This window comes from Notolabrus celidotus, chromosome 24 (genome assembly GCF_009762535.1).
Source record: "Notolabrus celidotus isolate fNotCel1 chromosome 24, fNotCel1.pri, whole genome shotgun sequence".
Lineage (NCBI taxonomy): Eukaryota > Metazoa > Chordata > Actinopteri > Labriformes > Labridae > Notolabrus > Notolabrus celidotus.
In genome coordinates this window covers 2,792,246-2,810,498 of record NC_048295.1, presented here as the reverse complement: position 1 = coordinate 2,810,498, position 18,253 = coordinate 2,792,246, and the positions used below count along the sequence as shown (strand labels likewise).

Below are 18,253 nucleotides of genomic sequence, written 5' to 3'. Positions count from 1 at the left end.
TACTATAGGCTGAGCTCAACCCTGCAAAGTCAGGAGCCTACACTTCCCATAATGCAACCTGATTGCAACTGTAGTCAAAGAGCACCACCCGTTCTTTTCAATGCCTTCTCAAATATGTAAGTGAAGCACCAACTTAAACTCACCTAACTTATCAAATCCTCCTACTAGTGAGCAAAGTGAGCAACCCCCCTAGTACCTGCCTGACTTAACTCAAGCCTGAATGTCTTCTGAGGCGTGCCGGGCTCCAGGCAAGCTGTGGTTCCTCTCAGTCATAAGACCAAGGACCTGAGCCCAGTTTTCCCCCAACAAGAAAGACTAAATAACAAACAAAGAACAACGTAGAGGGAAACAATAACTAAACTCTAATCCCAGCCGAGCCCCCAACATGTGACGACCCTGGCTCAGGGGAGGCAACATAGAGGAGTCATGAGTCAAGTCTATAACCAAATATTTATTACAGAAACGAATACAAACAAAACAACAACAGAGGAAGAGTAATAGCTGCTGATCTTGGCTATGAGAGAGAGAGTGGGAGGGGCTTGTCAGAGGCTTTTGTAGCCAGCTCACAGGTGTCAAGGATCAGTATCTGAGCAGGTAAGGAGGGTAGAAGGTGCCTCAAGGAAAAATTCACAGGACAGCTGTCTCATCATGAAAGTTTCAGTCTGGGTTTGTCTGAAAAGATTAAGTGTGATGTAATGTTTTATGAGAAGCACACTCAGTCACACACACGGTCTAAAGATAACTCTGATGTCACCCTGATGGAGTCTCTCTTGTCCTTACAGTCCTCATTGTGAAGGCTAAGGTCGAGGTCGAGCTCAGAGGCGTCTGAACCGATGGAGTCTTTCAATAACCGCTGATCCCAAAATCAATTACCAGAGAGGACAGCCCTGAAACAAATCAACATGTCAGACCGCCCTGCATCCAGTCCTAGTGCCAGCAGCACTAATCCAAAGAGGCCCAGAGTCTCCAAGAACCCGGGCGCTGATGGTACAGAACCAGCACCACCAGCTTTCATCCGTAAACTCCGTAAAGCAGCGGTGGGGACCGGCTGTGACATCCGACTGAGGGTATCTGTTTCGGGGTTTCCGAAACCTTCTCTGAGCTGGTTCCACAACGATGAGCTTCTACCTCCTTCTGAAAACCAGGACTCCGGGGGTCTCTGGATACGGGACTGCCGCACGAGTGACGCTGGCCTGTACGCTTGCGTGGCGACCAATGAGCTGGGAGAGGCGAGATGCAGCGCTGTGTTGGCCATTATGGACCTGGGTGAAGGTAAACACATGACAACACATCAACCTGACCTCACACTGTCTTGGTGAACGCTCCTCCATGAAACCTGAACATATTTGGACTTAAGATTCAAAACTGTGAAGCTAAAGTCTCCTTTAATTAATATGCATCCTTGAAACATTACCTCAGGTCATGGAGAGTGCACTCAGACTAAACAATGCAGATCCAGCCGTGTGTGTTTTAATCATCAGACAGTAACCCCGGCCTTCCTCGTCTGCAGAGCAGCAACAGGAGACTCTTAAAATGAGCTCCTGAATGTAAATGGAGTCCAGGCTTTGTTGCACCTGCTGTCTCCTCATTCGCTGCACGGCTGAACTTGGGAGTCGCTTGTTGTGTTTACTGAGTGCATTCTTACTCTGCAGATATTTAGCATCTGGTGCGTTTCAGGAAACTTAAATTAGTCGCCCTCAAGACTAAACAAATCATTAGACGGTCTGCAAGGGTGGAGATCACTCAGTATCAGCTGCTACTGTTTGTTGTAACGATAATACAGCTATTTAAAAAGCTAGAGATGTCCTGATGTACAGTAGAGCTTCTCTGGCATCACATCTCAAAGATTGGAGGACTTGTTGGGACAGTTCCTCTCGGTGTGGTCGAACTGTCAACGTAAGTCTTCACCTGAGACATAAATCATCTCTTTGAAATGCTTTAGCAGCAGTCCCATCTGTTCCATCTTCCAAATCATCCTCACACGTCTCCCAGACTGTAAGCACATCAATCACCTCATTGAGATTACAGCATCAGTGTAGCTCATTAAGAGTCCCGGCCCCGCCTCCTGATGTTTCTCTTTCCTGTATGTGTCTCATGTTTGAGAGTAATCATCATCTGCAGCAGGTTTTATAAACACAACTCGTGTTTTGAAATGATCCATAACAAAGAGTGCAACCTGCAGCTCATAACTTTAAGAAGAGCCGTGTTAGAGCTTCTTATTTAACCCCTGACACCTCAATCCTGTCTCTCTGATCCCCTGCAGAGAACGTCAGGTGCTGCAGGACAGATGTGCTGCAGTCTTTGTGTTGTAAACCCTGTATTCAGTGCAGGTAATGACCGAACAAACCAACCTCAGATTGCATGAATGATTCTTTTCTACTTTCTTAATACCAGGCAGAAACACATCTTCAAACTATTCAGTCATCACAATTTGAGTTATAGATACCCCTGACCTGTTTGCATCACCTCTTTGATTGACAGAGGCCCCCCGTGTGTAAAATATAGAATACAATTTCCAGTGAGATCATCGCCGCGTCGGTCTGATCGGAGTTGTTGCCTTGGCCTGGGGTAGAAAGGCGACGGTTGAGCTCACATGTCACCAGCTCTCACACTATGAGCTGGCAGGCTCGGTCCAGCTGGCGTATCACTCAGCACCCCTCGGTCTCACTCGCCCGGGTTTCAACTCCAAACTTTTGATCCCCATGAATTATTCCTGCCATCTTACTTCCCTTTTCCTCTGAAGCAAACAAGGCTTTAAGCAACAAGATGAATCATTTCTACTAGTTATGATCAATACCTGCAGCTTCGTTTGAGGTTTTTAATTGTCTTAACTTTCACTGAGATGAAAAGGCTTCAGATGTGTAATCAAAGAACACTGATAGCTGACATTTTGCTACTTCCAACTTTGCAACACTCGTCACTACGCTGCAGAAACTCCAAACCAAGCAAGTGTCTTTTTCCAGGTGTTAAAAGCAAAAGTAAGACTTGAGTTTCTTTGAGAGATGTGATCTAATACGAGACATGTCATTGTCAGTATTCACTCTGCTCCTTCGCCCTTGCCTTTGTCGTCCGTCTCTCTCTCTCTGTCTCTCAGCGCCCTGAGCTCGGACTCGTGTCACATTGAAGTCCCAGAAATGAAGAGCGGGGGACTTGACTTGGATTTGACTGCTGGGAGATTTTGGCTTGCATCAGACTTGACCCTGCAAGGGCCTGACCTAGATGCAAAAACTTCCAAGTTAAGCTCTGATAAAAACCCTGCAACAACTCAAACCTCTGATGGAAGCCAGAGATTGTTCAAGTACTCTATTAACACAGCTTTAAAGGGGAAACAGACGAATATCAAGTCACTTTTGATTGATACTATCTGTAAAGAAGGCTTGTCTTGACTTCCTGTAACAGAAACGACCTCCATCTTTCTTTTCTGGCCTGAAATCCTGCTGGATTGTTTCAGATATTCATGTCAGAGATACAGCAAACTAACATGTTTGCTTTAACCACCATGTCCTGGTTCCTTTCCATTTCCCCCTCTCTCTCCCTCCCTCTCCCTCTCTCTCCCTGTGGTTATTTATGGCGCGGTATGTGTCGTGCTGGCCACAGGGCTCGTGCTCTAGTGATGTGTGGATGCCGCCGGCCCCCTTCTCCGATTGCACCAGCAGACATCACAGATAATTATAGCATCGCCACGGTCAAGACGCGGCGCTGTCACACTCAATCACGGTCAGCGTGATGAAAGAGACACAGGACGGGAGGGGAGGGGAGGGAGGGCGTGGGCTGTGAATGTGCATTACTGTGGGTATCTGTTAGTGTGTGTGTTCACGTGTGTGTGTGTGTGTGTAGAGTTTTAATGGCTGCTTTTGAGCCGTGAGTCAGGCTGACATCCAGTTCTGCCACTTTAAGATTTCACCTCCAGAGATGAGACCAACCAGAAACCAGGGTAGTGCTGTGTCACAAGTCTAGACCACCTTCTTGACGTCACCCTGAGTACCGGCTTTGATTAACACGCCGTCAGGATATAAAGGGCGGAGGAGCGGTTTGATGGAGGCTCTTAGAAAGTGACACATCACTCACCTGTGGTATTTTTAAGCTGCTTTTATAATACAATGATTGTTGTATTGTGACGCAGGAGCTGGAGCCGCACAGACCGCACCTGCAGTTAGTCATGAAGTAACATTTTAGATGTTGCACCTTTTGCAGGAGTCGATTTCAACCTGGGGATGCAGAGCGGGTATTGACAGGAGAGGAGGATGCATGAGTTCTGGGAGGAAGGTTTGCATGTAGAAGTTCTGGTTAGGATTGAATTATATGGAGGGAGGGTGTGCAGAAACCTGGTGCACTTTGTCTAATTGTAAAGTAGGGAGGAGGAGGATCAGTGTAAGGGAACAGGTGAAGCCCATTATAAACCCCAGGAAGTACCTAGTGAGGGTAGAGACAGGAGAAGGGTGCAGAAAATTAGAAAAGGGATGATTGAGGAGAGGGAAGGAGAACATACATCGCCATATTGATAATGATATTGTGTCTCAGCCCTCGTGATATTCTTATCCATGGGACAGTCTTAGTGAGCTTTAATCACGTTCATATTTAGACCACACAGAATTCCTCGTGTGCAGAACCTCAGCGTGAAGCCTTGTTTTCATCTCACCACACAGTCTCAAACTTTCTCCTCATCCCATCCAAGGCTCCTCTGTTATTTTCACCTCCAGCTCCAAGGTTTACGAGCACTACGTGTCTGAAATAGACGCCCCACACTCCACGCCGTCCCTGTAGCTGTCTCATTGTTCCATAATGTATGTGCGCTTGTATCATATCATTAATGCTGTATCACAACATGTCTGCCTTGTTCTAGAGTTTCAAAAAGTCCCCCCAGAGTGACCCACAGAGGACGGCAAAGGTTGTTGTGCAGCATGTGTTTAATCTCCTGCTATAACTAGGGGGGGGAGGCAGGCTCCTCTGAAAAGGGGGTGCAGAGGGAGAGTACAGTACGGCTGAAGGGGTTGTACTATGCAAGACTGGAAATAGACGGGTGAAGTTGGCAGGGAAAGTTAAGGAGGACTCGGGGAAGACAGGGGAGAGGGGAGGAAGGACAGACATGGGGTGAGTGAGGGAGGTAAAATGTTAAGGTCCAGCAGCCATCTTTGTCCGACCGATTCGTGCTTGACCAATCTGATAATTCATGCAGCATGAGACTGGAAGAGGAAGGCCTGTTGGAGTTGGTGTCACCTTGTTTTTAGTGTTGATGAAGAAGCCTGCTGGAGGAATCCTGTACGGCAGGGAGAAGTAGAAACCGGTTTGGTTCTCGAAGATGTATCGCAAGGAGCTGCTCGAAGCTCGGAAAGCTTTGAGGGGCGTCAGGGAAGGTGTGAGTGGGCCGAGAAGCAAGAAACAGAGAGGTGAGTGGGAGCAAACAAAACACGCTCCACAATAGCACACACGGGTTTGAGGGGAATTGTTTAAAGCAAGAGAAAGAGAGAAGGAGAGCAGATAGCAGTGTGGCAGGGAATTATAAAATGCAGACTCAACTGAGTGGAACAGCTGTAATGGAAATGAAAACAAGGTAATTCTCCAGAGGCTGCCATTGTGGCTGCTTAATTGGATTCATTTTGTCTCCTCTGTCGGCTTTGGCCTGCTGTAAAGCCTCTGTTATATTCAGGGATAATGCTTTCTACTGCAGGCTTTGCTTTTAAGTACAGTAATCTTGTTTGTAATAGTGCCGATATGGATATGTTTCCCCATAAACACTCAAATTATCCTCTACGTTTTGACTGGATCACATTTAAACTACTTGTTCTGACGTCACAACCTGTAAATCCAAGTGTCTTTTATGGATCTAATGCCGTCTTATCGACCCAGTCCTCCCCATCTGGCCTGGTCCTGCCTACATCTGCATTCTGGAGCAGAGATAATCCATACGTGCTTGATGATTTCACATTCTCCGCATATAACGTTCAATTGGATTAACAGTACAATACAATTAATGAGCGTGTCGATTCTCACGAGGCAGCTGAGGGCGAGTGGAAGGGTCAGCCCCGCGCTGTTTGGTCTGGCAAAGTGTGTGTTTGTGTTCCATCCCGCTGGAACACGGTCATTCACAGGAACCCTCAGGGATTTGGTCTTGGATTAGGTGGTAGGATCGGGTTGCAGCGTGGCTGTCAACATCGGGCACTGTCATTTGGGGTTTCCAAACCAGCTCGCCACACAGGCTGAATAGACATACCGCCATCGGTCACATTTGTATCAGGAAGGTGATGAAGACTCAGCCGTGGCGATATTACGCTACTTCTTTGTTTAGATGAATTGAACTTCAGGTTTTCATTACACTCAAAAATCCCAAACTGAACATTTAATTTTGAGGCACTAATTGAAGATGGAGTGAGAACTGAAGAGAAATCTGAAGTTTTAACAATTAGAGACAATTTCAGAGCCTGGATTTGCTCGTGTGCATATTAGAATCCAGTTTAATCAGGAGAGACACAATTTGAATATTAAAGGTTATTTATTACAACTGAATGAATGATGAAACTGAATTTGGCAGCTGAAGAAATCCCCCCTAGAGTCCAGACCCTGGTGGTGGTGGTTGATGAATCCTAGGAATTGAAGACTTGCAGAGACCAGGTGGAGATGTGGAGGTGGAGGGGTGTGCACCATCAATGCAAGAAGGAACTAGCAGGAGAGAGAGACACATTTAAAAAGACAGCAGAGAGTTGATAGACTGGGGATAAGTGCGTGCCACTGAGCTATTGGATGACAGCCACCGCTGATTAGCCAATGACAGCTCTGGAGCATGCAGCTGGAAGAGGGTGAGGAGAGTTAAACAAGTCTTCCTTTCTGAACTTTCACTAAAAGCTACATGTCTGTGGAAGCCTTAAGCACACATGCATCCAAACATCTTCTCTCTGTTGATCGAGGAGGTAACAACGCTGCTTTTCAACTTCAAGACGTGCAGTGACAAAAATCAGCTGACGCCAAGGGTGTTTTCACTGAACTGCATTGAGTTTGTTCAGAAAATAGGTGCAGCCAGTGAATGAAACGCTGTTAGTGGACACAGGCCCTTAGATGCACTTCTCTGACTGCACTGTTGCAGACTGTACTGGTTGTACCTGCAGCAGAAATGAGCCAACTAGATTTTGCATTGAATTGAAGAACCCTGGCAAAGTTGGGCTCAGAGTAAAACCTTACAGTGTTGTGCAGCTTCCACTTTGTGTTGGATTAATCTGGTTTTGGATCCTTGGTTGGAGGATGTTGAATAAAGCCTCTGTTGTCATCATCAGATGAACACACCTCCAAGAAATCCCTGAGAGATTACATTAATGCTGGATCTGTTGATCAATACACTGAGTTAACACAGAAGCTGACTTTGCATTTCATCCTTTAAGCTCAGACAGGGAGCAGATTTTTTATGAAGAGCAGCACCCCGCTGTTTCCCTGACTATGAATGTAAAGCACACCGACGTGATAAGGCAGCTCTGGGGTTTGATATGACATGACTTGTTCTTCTTGCGCTGAGAAGCAGATACAGTGTGATCACAGTGTGATGTAACAGCAGCTGAATCTGGATGCTGTTGCGGAGAGATTACAGCCGACTCGCTGCTGATAAAGCTGCACGCCTGGAAGGCATCCATCAGGCCTTCTGCTCCACAGAAAGAGGACTCTGTCACAAAATCAATGGATGTCCGTGAAGTCTGCTCGTTCTCTTGTAGTCTTAAGCTGATCAAACGGCAGCATGCTTTAAAAACGCACCTGTCCAAACCCTGAAGTGCTCCTTCTTTGTCTTTTTGTTTTGCATCTGCATCTTTACAGTAATCCTCCCAGAATGTCAGAGAACAGCAGATTCACAGGAAGACAAATGACATGCACCAAAAACAATCTAATAATCCTCCTCTAATGTCTGATGTTTCATGATAACTAAGCCAGAGAAAGGTCGAAGCCAAGTCCTTTCAGCTTTTAGTAATCATTGAAAAAACAACCTCATGAGAGATATTTCCAAGCAGCATGAAATGGACCTGGATGATGGTCCTGGAATCTTGTGTTATGATGAGCTTATCGATCCATGGCAGGGGGGTGGGGGTGCGTTTGAACTGTTACTTGGGGGTGTATCCCGTATCACGCATAAAGCATTGGTATCGATCGCTGCACTCTCTGCTGGACCGAGTGCCTCTCACTGGTGATGGATGGATGAGGAGGAGGAGGAGTGCGAGGCGGGCGAGGGTGAAGAGAGGGAGGTTTTGTTCAAATAACAATCGTGGAAAACCTGTGAATCTGGATCCAAGTGGAAGAGGAGGGTTTCTCAGATTTAAACCCAGTCTGGTTTGAAGAAAACACTTGTAACAAAGAAAGAGGACAGACTGAAATCAAACAGTTACAAAGTGGGAGTACATCACACGTATTGATTCTGCGTTACAAGGCCATAAACATTAACATGCCTCACTTAACGGCGTTCAAACGCACATAGTTCAGCCGTCACGGGGAGAAGAGCGGTGCTGAAATGAAGGATTCAGAGAGAGAGAGAGATCCGTCTGTAATTATTCTTAGACTCGTTTGATGGAGGTGTTAAGGGGAGCACAGATGTGTGTGCGTGTGTGTGAGGACAATTAACGTGCGTCAGAGTGTGTATCAGACAGAGGAGGAGGTGGAGAGATGGTGGGAAGCAGTTACTAAGTCTTGGCAGGTTTTTGCTCGACAATAACATCATGGAGTATTTGATTTACTGAAGTCTTATTGGTTCTTTGTGCTCGTTATTTTAAAGAATGACTCTTTAAACACTCTCAGGGATATTTATATTTTAGACCACATCTACAAGAAGCCTCATCTGCATAGAAATGAGCTAATTTTCCGCCACATTCATGCACATCAACCGTATTTATTCTTGCAGACACAAACAGAGAGCCTGACACTTATTGTCTGGCGGCGCTGTTATGGTGCATTACGCCACACGCAGCTGCTGAGGATGAGGCTCTGTGGTCTTGTTTTGTTGTAGCGGCTGAAGTAATCACTGAAACGGTTACTTAGAAAGCCATTTGACATTGTTTTTGTCACACACTACTCCAAAATATTATCATGCATGTGTTGAATGTGCAGTTTAAGTTAAGACACACCATAATAAGATGTGTTCTTAAAGCTCCTGTGTGGATTTTATAGCTGGGTATGAAACAGACGACAAACAGATCACCTCTTTATGACCTGAAAAAGCAAAAAAGATGATTTTTTAATGGTTCATTTTAATGCCTGAAAATGCTGCCAGGGGGTAGGTGTCACATGCAGTCACATGCTGCAGAAAAAGCTTTCTTTTATAAACTTTTTCCACAGCAGATAATCTTGATGAGTGATGCATTTGATCATTTTAAGAAAGCAGGAGTAGATTTTTGCAAAACAGGGGGTGCAAATGCCAAAACAATTAAAAAGTCACTCATAGGAGCTTTAAATCTTTTTAAATGGTGCAGCTGAAGTCACTCAAAAATGGCGATTGTTAACCTTTTGTGCTGTAATCATCCCTCAGGTCATTTGAGGACATTGCATCAAGCTTATTACATCCTTTTTCAATATTTTCTTCCCACTAAATAATGCATCTAAATGAAAACAAGAGGTGGAGCTGTTCTCCCTGCTGCCTCTCTCTCTCCCCTGAAATCGGTCCCATGCATCACTCTCTAATCCACTCGGGGAATGTGTTTGCTCCCCCCGGTCTGTCTGAGTCGACCTCTGCGCTCCAGGCGGCGCTCACCTTGACCCTATCACTGGTTAAAGCTAACAGACGTGCGGTAAAGATAAATATTTGATGGCTCATGGGTTTGCTGAGGGCTGCTTGCTTTCTTAGAGAGGCAAAGAAAGCAGGATAGAGTGAGAGGTAAGGGATGTTAGGATTTGTTTACAGGGTTACAGCTTGTGTTTCTTTCATGTGCTGCCATCTCTCCCCCTCTTGATCATGTCATCTGTGCCTCTTCTTTTTTGCTTTCCCTTTCGATTGCTCCTCAGCTTCGCCTCCTCCCACGTGAATAATTTCCCCTCCAACCTCTCGCCTCCACTCTGCGCTCTCTCTTCCTCTCAATCTCTCTCCTCTCATCCTTTGCTTCTGCTCCTCAAGAAGGAAAAAAACAACTTGCTCTTTTAAAGCTGGTTGTTTTCTTCCTCATTCCTTTTTTTTTTTTTCTCCCTCCCACCTCCCACCTCCTCCTCCTCCTCCTCCTCCTCCTCCTCCTCCTCCTCTCGTTCTCCTCTCCCATCCCTGCAATCAAGACCAGCACGCCCCTTATGCTCACACTTCCAACCCCCACCCTCTCTTGAGCTCTGAGTGCGCTCTCGATCGAGGCAGAGCGGGCAGAGAGGTGGCGTACGAAGGGAGGGGGAGAGTCAGACAAAACCAGCTGAGAATTGCCCCCCTCTAAAGGCGGCGTCTACGTCAGAGAGGGACGCTTTTCACATCAGCGGATGCACGCTGAGACACAAAGACACCTGGCTCCGGCTTATTTGCATCCTCTCTCTCTCGCTCCCTCTTCCCGTCTTGCTGCCAGACCGGAGAGTAAACACACCCACGCACAAAAAAAAAAGAAGGCAGCTGAATCCTGCACTGAATTCAGATTTTTATTTTTTTCTCCAAATCTTCTTGTCGTTGAAGCCACACCCTGTGAGCTTCTTTTTTTATGGAGAGGTTTTTGTGAGCTAATGCCACAGGTAATCTTGCACGCTTGACAGGAAGCACTACTTAAGGAGACATGAAGAAAATCTGGTCCAAGAAGAGATTTCAGGTGAGTTTGCTCTCCTTTTTGGCTCTCCAAAGATGTTTAATGATGATGTTTTTACACTGTACGCATGTTGTTTTTCATTAAGATTAGAATTATGTTACAATGCCACACCCTTAACCTTATGATAAGATGCAATATGATGATTTGTAAGAGATAACAGGGGATGTTTTGAAGGTTATATGCTGGGTCAAAGCTGAAGTTCAGTGGGGAAAATGCTGAAGTAGCAAGACAGAGGATTGAAGATGTAATGCTTGTTATCTTCCGCCTTCGTTGTCTCATAAAAGGATAAATTAAAACAACATGACAAAGAAATCAGGCAAAGAAAACTCAGGAACAAGCCCAAGATACGATCCGACTCTTTAAACCTTCGCTTCGGGACACAAAAATGTACTTTAATATCATGAAAACGAACAAAATCCTGCTGTGAAATAATGCAGTATCATGTTAAATATGTATCCTCACAGGAAGTTGTGACAGTTTTGCTTCATAATAAGTAATTCTTTGAAAAATGGGAGCAGATGGAAAGTGTGTCAGTAGGCTACACTCCATGGAGACATGAGAATCAGGGCAGCCAGGCACAGGGGCGACCAAGTGAGCAAAGAACTGGATGAACCTGATTTTTAACACTGGCTTTTTGCTCTTCTGAATTTTACTTCAACATTAAAACCCTTTATTCGTCTTCTTTTGCTCCCAGCAGCAGAATCACACAGTTAGGATTTGGATTATATGCATTAAATATATTTTTTGAAGTAAGTGCCAATTGCAAACCTTTTTAAAAAGGATCCCGTTCATGGCTGGCTCTCGCTGATATGATTGCCTTGAGGCCACAACAACGGAGATCACGACAGCGATGGAAGCTTCCAGCGTTATAGTCTGTCAAACAGCGGTTACCACCAGGCAACAGTTAATCAAACCGCCCGACACTAAAAAACACGGACCAATGGGGAGTGCGCAGAGAAACGCGGGGGGGAAAATGAGTGTGAAGTGAGTCATTTTACTTCGCACTTCGACTACTTTTTTCTCCCATCGACTGCAAAGCTGTGAGTCACTCTGAGGAGCTCTCCTTGGTGCTGATTGACAGACTGTCCGAGAAGCAGTTTTACCAAGTACCAAGTGCTTCATCAGCACCGACACCAGCTCCAACACGGCCCTAGGAACATTCATTTTAGAGACTATCTTTAATACAGATACATCGGACTGTGTGTTTGATAAATACTCAACAGCAGAGTGAAGAAATACGACCGCAAGTAAACCAAACATCTTTGAGTTTAGCTCTAAAGGTGGACATCTAGAAAACAGTCCACAAACAAGTCCATTTAGATGTGCTCAAGAGGCATTTTTAATCAATTTGCAACATGAACGCATCATTTTGCAAAACAGAAACCTGCAAGAACCCTCCACATGTCAGCGTCACCTTTCTGGAGCTTCTCTGGGTGTAAGAGCTTTTATGAAGCCCCCTCCTCTCACTTAATCTGGTGACAAAGCAGTTTAAACTTCAATCCCCAGGGAGCAGCTTTTATGGAGCTTTCAAACCAGAACTCTGTGAGCAAGCGTAGAAACCAGAGGCAGCTCCATTTGCTGATTAGTCACTGGAAGAAAGCTCCAAAGTCAAGTGGATCCTCGACTCGGGATTATCATGTCACATAATGTTCCAAAGCTTGGGGACTGAAAACAGGACTCTTAAGATATTAACCTCTGGATGCTTTTATATTTCTTTGCACAAAATAAGGATTTTTTTTAAACGAAACAGCCACAATTAAAACAGAAATATCATGCAAGTGTTTTAATTCCTGCAAAAGCGTGAATCTGTCATGTTGGATTAGAGCGACTGTTACAGTTTGCACTCTTGTGTTTTGTCTGAAACAAAATCTCTGGCTGTCCTCGCTGATGAATAATGCATTTCACTCTATCTTGTTGCAGAGAACTGGGCATTCCACACGGACATTTGGCCGATTCACCCATGGTGTGTTGTCAGTATGAGCTCTTCCCCCCATTCTCCTCCCCTCCTGTTGTATTTACTCCTGCTCAGACGCGTAGTCGACTGTGGCTTCCTTGATTTTATTTCCCTCCCCTTCTGCTCTCGTGTACAGCATGTGCTCCTCTTTTGATTTACCCTCTGATAACTCTTGTGTATATGAAAGTCGTTGTAATGCTCTCTTCGTGTTTTTACTGCTTGCCTGCTTAAAACGAGAGTGGGTTTTATTGTTGTACATCCACCCCCACAAAGCAATATTTGTATAATCACACTGTTGTGTAGAATCTTAGAGTGAATAACGTCTGGTCTGGATGCTTAATGGGAAAAGATTTGGCGATATTTGTGCAATCTATGAGCCAAAGTAATCACATCAAGCTGCAACGCTGAAATATATCCCCTCATAATTACATTTGCAACTTGATTTCCTCGCCTGGTGCGCTAAACTGAATCAGATTCAGACGGGTGGATCTACAGACCCACACCCAGGAAGACTCTCACACGCTGCCTGAGATGTAATGAGTTAACGCTGATTGTTCATTGGCTTTCTTATCATTAGGCAGACCTTCTGGAATTATCTAATCAGGATCTTACTCTGATGTGAGGGCGCAATGAGGTGCAACCTGTTTAGTGGTTGTCTTCCTCCTCCTCCTCCTCCTCCTCCTCTTCCTCCTCCTCCTCTCCCTCCTTCCTTCTCGAGCTCTCTAACCAGTAAACATAATCCGTCAGCCGCCCAGCAGCTCGGCTGGCGATTTTAGACTCTTAATGGGTACGAAGAGGATTGGTCGTGTGGGTGAGCGAGATGCTGGTTTCCATAGTAACGGTGCTCTCCCGTCTGCCCTCTCTTGCTGCCACTATGGAAGCGAAGTTTTCCGCTCCTGCCGAAAGCAAAGCTATGGTAAAACCTGCCTGTCTCGATTCATCTGTTGTTCTTTCTCCCTTCCTTCTTCTTCTTCTTTTTTTTTATCTCCTGACTTCATCTGTTCATCCCGCTGATGTAATGTGAGCGTGGTCTCGAGGTGTTTTATCTCCATCTGTGGTTCCTGTTTTCCTTTTTGCCATCACAACACAACATTTTAAGTCCCCCCCCTCCTTTATATTCCTGTGTTTTCTTTCTGTTTGTCATGAATCAAACATTAAATCAGTTTCCATCTCTGCTGTTTTTGGCATTTTTGACTTTTTTATGGTTTGCCTGTTTGTCTCTGTAATCAGCAACCAGTCAAAAGTTTGGACACACCTTCTCTTTAAAGGGTTTCATTTACTTGAATTATTTCCAACATACTGAAGACATCAAAACTATGAAATAATCTGGTTTACAGCAGTCATCAAATAGTGCAACTGATGGTCTCAAACACATTAAGAAGGCAAGTCATTCTACAAATGAACTCTTGACAATAAGGCTCATGTTAATTAGAAACCAGTCCAGGAGACCACTTCATGAAGCAGACTGAGAGAATACCAAGAGTGTGCAAAGCTGTCATGAAGGAAACAGGGGGCTACCTTACAGAATCTAAAATATAAAACATATTCTATGTTCTTTCATAGTTTTGATGTCTTCAGTATTAATCTACAGTGTTTACAATAATTCAAATAAACGCAAACCCTTGATTGAGAAGGTGTTTCCAAACTTCTGACTGCTGTGCAAAAAATGGTTCATGTTATTCCACGTGTAGAAGTGTTTCTTTATTTTTAAAGGGACCAGGGACCATCCTTATTTCAAATATAACCCTTCATTTTACTGCAGCAGAGTAGAGCCTGCTTATTTCCATGCTTCCCTTTGTTTTGGCTATGCTTCCCCCCTCCATACTGTTTTCATATTTTCTCTTTAATTGCATGAACAAAAAGTACAAATTCAGACCCATGAAATGCACAAACATCAACCTGCAAACATGCAACACAACATCCAACCCGACTACAACAGGAACAAAACAAAGCTACACATTTCTTTGCATCAGCTTCGTTCATTTAGCTGTTTTATGAAATTGTAGTGTATTTTCTGCCATTCCTAAACTAAATTGGATTGTAAATGTCCTCAGCTGAAGAGGCACTCCTCCTGAAGAGTGTGAGTAATGATTTTAGCAGGTTGCACAGGTCATATTTTTAGATTTTAAAGCACATACCATATAAATTAAAGGAGCAAAGTTCACCCTGCTGATTTGTTCCCAAAGTCAAACAGATCCCTTACTCAGAAAAAGACCACCTATCCCCCGCCTCCTCTTCATGTATCAGTCATGTATTTTTATAAGCCACAGCTGGCTTCATGTCACGCTTCAGCCTCAACCCATCTATTTCACTCTAGGGGGGCTCTCCGCAGCTCCTTTCAAGGACCCATCACACACCAGAGCACTAAGCAAATGTGAAATGTCATTTAGGCCCTGACTCGGGTGTTGTTTTCTGTTTTCACCCCCCCTGAACTCTCTACCTCCTCTTCCTCTACCTTCTCTCACCTGTGTGTGTTTTTGGTATCTGTTTATTTCAGACTCTGAGACCACAGAGGATGAGACCACAGAACCTCAGATGGAAACCAAAGAAGGGCTCGGGAGGCACCAGGAGAAGGCTGGGAGGAGAGGACATCCAGGTATTTCATCCAAAATTCAGCTCAGGTTCAAACACTTCTAAAATTAGCTCTTCTACTTCTTTTTTTAAACAGATGACAGTGAAGAGAAAAGCAGCATGCTGATAACTCTGAGCTTTTTATGAGTCTGATTTACTGCAGCACCACATCTCTGCCAAAAAACACTCGTACGATATTATGATTCAATGCCGATTGATGGGTTTAATGGACGCTTGTTACCAGCTTGGCCCACGCCGTGCGTTGGATAAAATCCGATATGGCAGGATGCATTAATCCCTCCTGGTGTGATGCAACACAGCGACACACTGCCCTAGTTTTCAGCACAGAACCTGTCTCAGGTCTGCATCTCACTGCAGGGCTCCACGGGGAACGTACAGCCTCGAAAATCTGGGGCTGTCTCAGGAATGAGGCTAAACAACTTTTTCACTATATTGTGTGTTTATGCTTTTGATAGATGAAACAGAGCTGTGTTGATCCGCTGAGTCAGAGCTGCTTGGGAGGCTGTTAAGGTTTGTTGATATCTAGTTTAACTGATTAACTGAGGAGAATAGATTGGATCTACTTTGCTAATTCATCCCAGGGGTGGGACCGAATATTGATACAGCATTATACTGTTGCCCTGACTAATGCAAAACAAATGTCATGCTTTAAAGATCATCAGTTCTTATCAGTCATTGCAGAATCGTTGATTTCATATTGTGTCATATGAGTTAGCCTGTGATTTCCTCTCCCCAGTGTCAGATACTGTCTTAGTGTATGAAGCTTTATCTTGACTGATGTTAAAGCACTTCTTGTGTTGACCTCCACACCTCACGCCTCTCCAAAGACAAAGCCTTCAACAATCATGAGCGTAACAAGCCCTCTCCTGTCAGCGATGCAAACAGAGAAGAATTCCCCAGAGACTATTTACTCGATCGCTAAAGTGTTGTTGGCGTCACAGGTCCTGCATGCCCTAACACCCGTTCCTAACCAGGCAACAGGATGTCTGAATATAGATCAGAAATATTGACACCCTTCTCCTCTGCCACAAAGACATTTTTATATTCTCCCCTCGCTCCTGCACGGGCGTTTGCACTCTTCTACGCTTTCGTGTTGGCGGGGGCCTCATCACATCCCTCTGGAGACCGGCAACAAAGAAACAGAGAGAATATCGAATGAGGGAGGGATGGGGTGATACATCATTTGGTTCTCTTCAAGGGGCAGAATGTGGAGGCCTCAGCTGCATACAAACACTACAGTGCCTTGTTGAACACAAACAGGATCATTTGTCCTCCTGAATTGAGGCATTTTTACAGGAGATTTGTTTCCGCGTCACTCCAGACGGTCCCTGTTTGGATACAAAACATGAGGCAGGATCCGTGTTTCTCAATTTGGATGAAGACAGCAGCGAAGGCCTGATCTGCCTTAAAGTGAAAATGCTGCAAAACAGCCTGGCAGGGAAATAAAAGCAGAAGCTGAAGCCTTGTTGAAAGAACTGATACAGTTTGTTTTCTGATTGTGCAAGCTGAGTCAGTATCATTTGCAATTGCAGCAGGAGGCTGTCGTTTTATATCCCCCGACACCATCCCCGCTTCAAGGGTTCTGTCGTTAACGGGAAGATGCTGACTGCTCCTTCTTTTCGCTGCCAAAGCATTCCTGTCTGCGTTGCTCATCACTAAAATGTCAATCATTACCTGATTTGCGACGGGGGAGGATCTCTTTAAGTGGTGCACGCTGCTCAACGTGGCCAGTCCACTTTCTGTTTCATTTCCTGTCTTGCAGGAATCAATAGACTCTTTATCCATTGTGCCGCTTTTTTTTTATGCTTAATGATGTTCCTGCTCTCAGTCTGACGTCAGAATCATTTTCTACCGACTCAGGGTTCTTACTCTTTGCATTGATCAGTCTCTCGGTTCATGATTTCATCTTTTTATGCATGCTGTTTGAGTTTGGAAGAATAAAAAATGCAGATATATTCAAATATAAGCCTCAAGTACGCCTGACTCTTTTTTACAAGGATAAAGCTTTAGATACTGGCAGCTTTGCCCTGGATTACTAAACAAAACATTGACTTAATCTTAGAAGTGACTAATTGCCATGAAAGCTGACAGATAGGGAAGTTAAAGCTCTTTGGATGTGTTGATTTTGGCGCCCCCTAAGGACAAAGTTGCTAATACATGTGTGCACTCATTCTTTATTAGTGTTAACTTCAGCCTGTTTCATAACTAGCTAAACACTCCTGTATTTGATGGCTAATTCTAAATCTGCTCTCTCTTCTGTCTCCAGGTGAAGGAGGAGGGATGATGGACTATAACCCAGATGCTCCAGATCGCAGAGCCACCCTCCCCGGTGGTTACGACCCAGTAGTGGAACGGGAGCTCCGCACTCTCGGCTCCCGTCCTCCGGGGTCCCACTACGACCCCACAAACCCAGCCAGGCAAGCCCTCGGTGGGGCTCCCGCTGAGGGGGGCCCACCAGTCCGGCACCTTGGAGTGGAACCACTGATCCGAGCATCTCACGCTAACCTGGCCCGGCCTGTTCAGGGGTCAGAGGAAAGTGTTTCTGTAGGCAGCGACTACTATGGGAGCATGTTCAGCCTCTACAGAGGGAGAACATTTTCCATGCCGTTATAGCACATGGTGTTTTTTTTAAGGATTCAACTTTAAAACAAGACAGACCGGCCACACACCCAAATTGAAAAGAATACTGACACACAAGACATTTTAACCCACATAGACCCAACTTGCAAAAATTGTACTCCTTTTGTTACAAGTCATGACACTTGTTCATTTTTTTACTCTTTTTCAAACTTCATACGGTTTTATTCCCGTTCTTTTATTTGGACGTCGCACTTTCCTTTGACTCTGTGTTTTTCTATGCTGTGAGTGTGGGTTTGGTTTTTCTCTAACGATGATTACAAATCTTAAAAAGCCACTCTTGTTAATATTTCTTATAGCCATTGAAGAGAACGCACAGGTCCTCTCTGCTTCTATATAT

At 44.8% G+C, this 18,253-nt stretch overlaps 1 protein-coding gene and 1 long non-coding RNA gene across 2 annotated transcripts in view; one reads left to right on the top strand and one right to left on the bottom strand.

Annotated features, from left to right (window-relative positions):
* The window catches only part of LOC117808186 (striated muscle preferentially expressed protein kinase-like), a 41,909-nt gene that overhangs the window by 2,436 nt on the left and 21,220 nt on the right, over window positions 1–18,253 (top strand). Inside the window, exons 4-7 of the mRNA XM_034677758.1 lie at window positions 783–1,272; window positions 15,182–15,280; window positions 17,543–17,693; window positions 18,224–18,232. Of these exons, the coding sequence (XP_034533649.1) occupies window positions 903–1,272; window positions 15,182–15,280; window positions 17,543–17,693; window positions 18,224–18,232 (629 nt within the window). The 5' untranslated portion in view covers window positions 783–902. The remainder of the gene's footprint in view (window positions 1–782; window positions 1,273–15,181; window positions 15,281–17,542; window positions 17,694–18,223; window positions 18,233–18,253) is intronic.
* On the bottom strand, window positions 432–1,527 carry LOC117808187. The gene is made up of 2 exons (XR_004630181.1): window positions 1,415–1,527; window positions 432–1,262 (listed from the first exon to the last, which is right to left on the bottom strand). It is a non-coding gene; the product is annotated as an uncharacterized LOC117808187 (long non-coding RNA).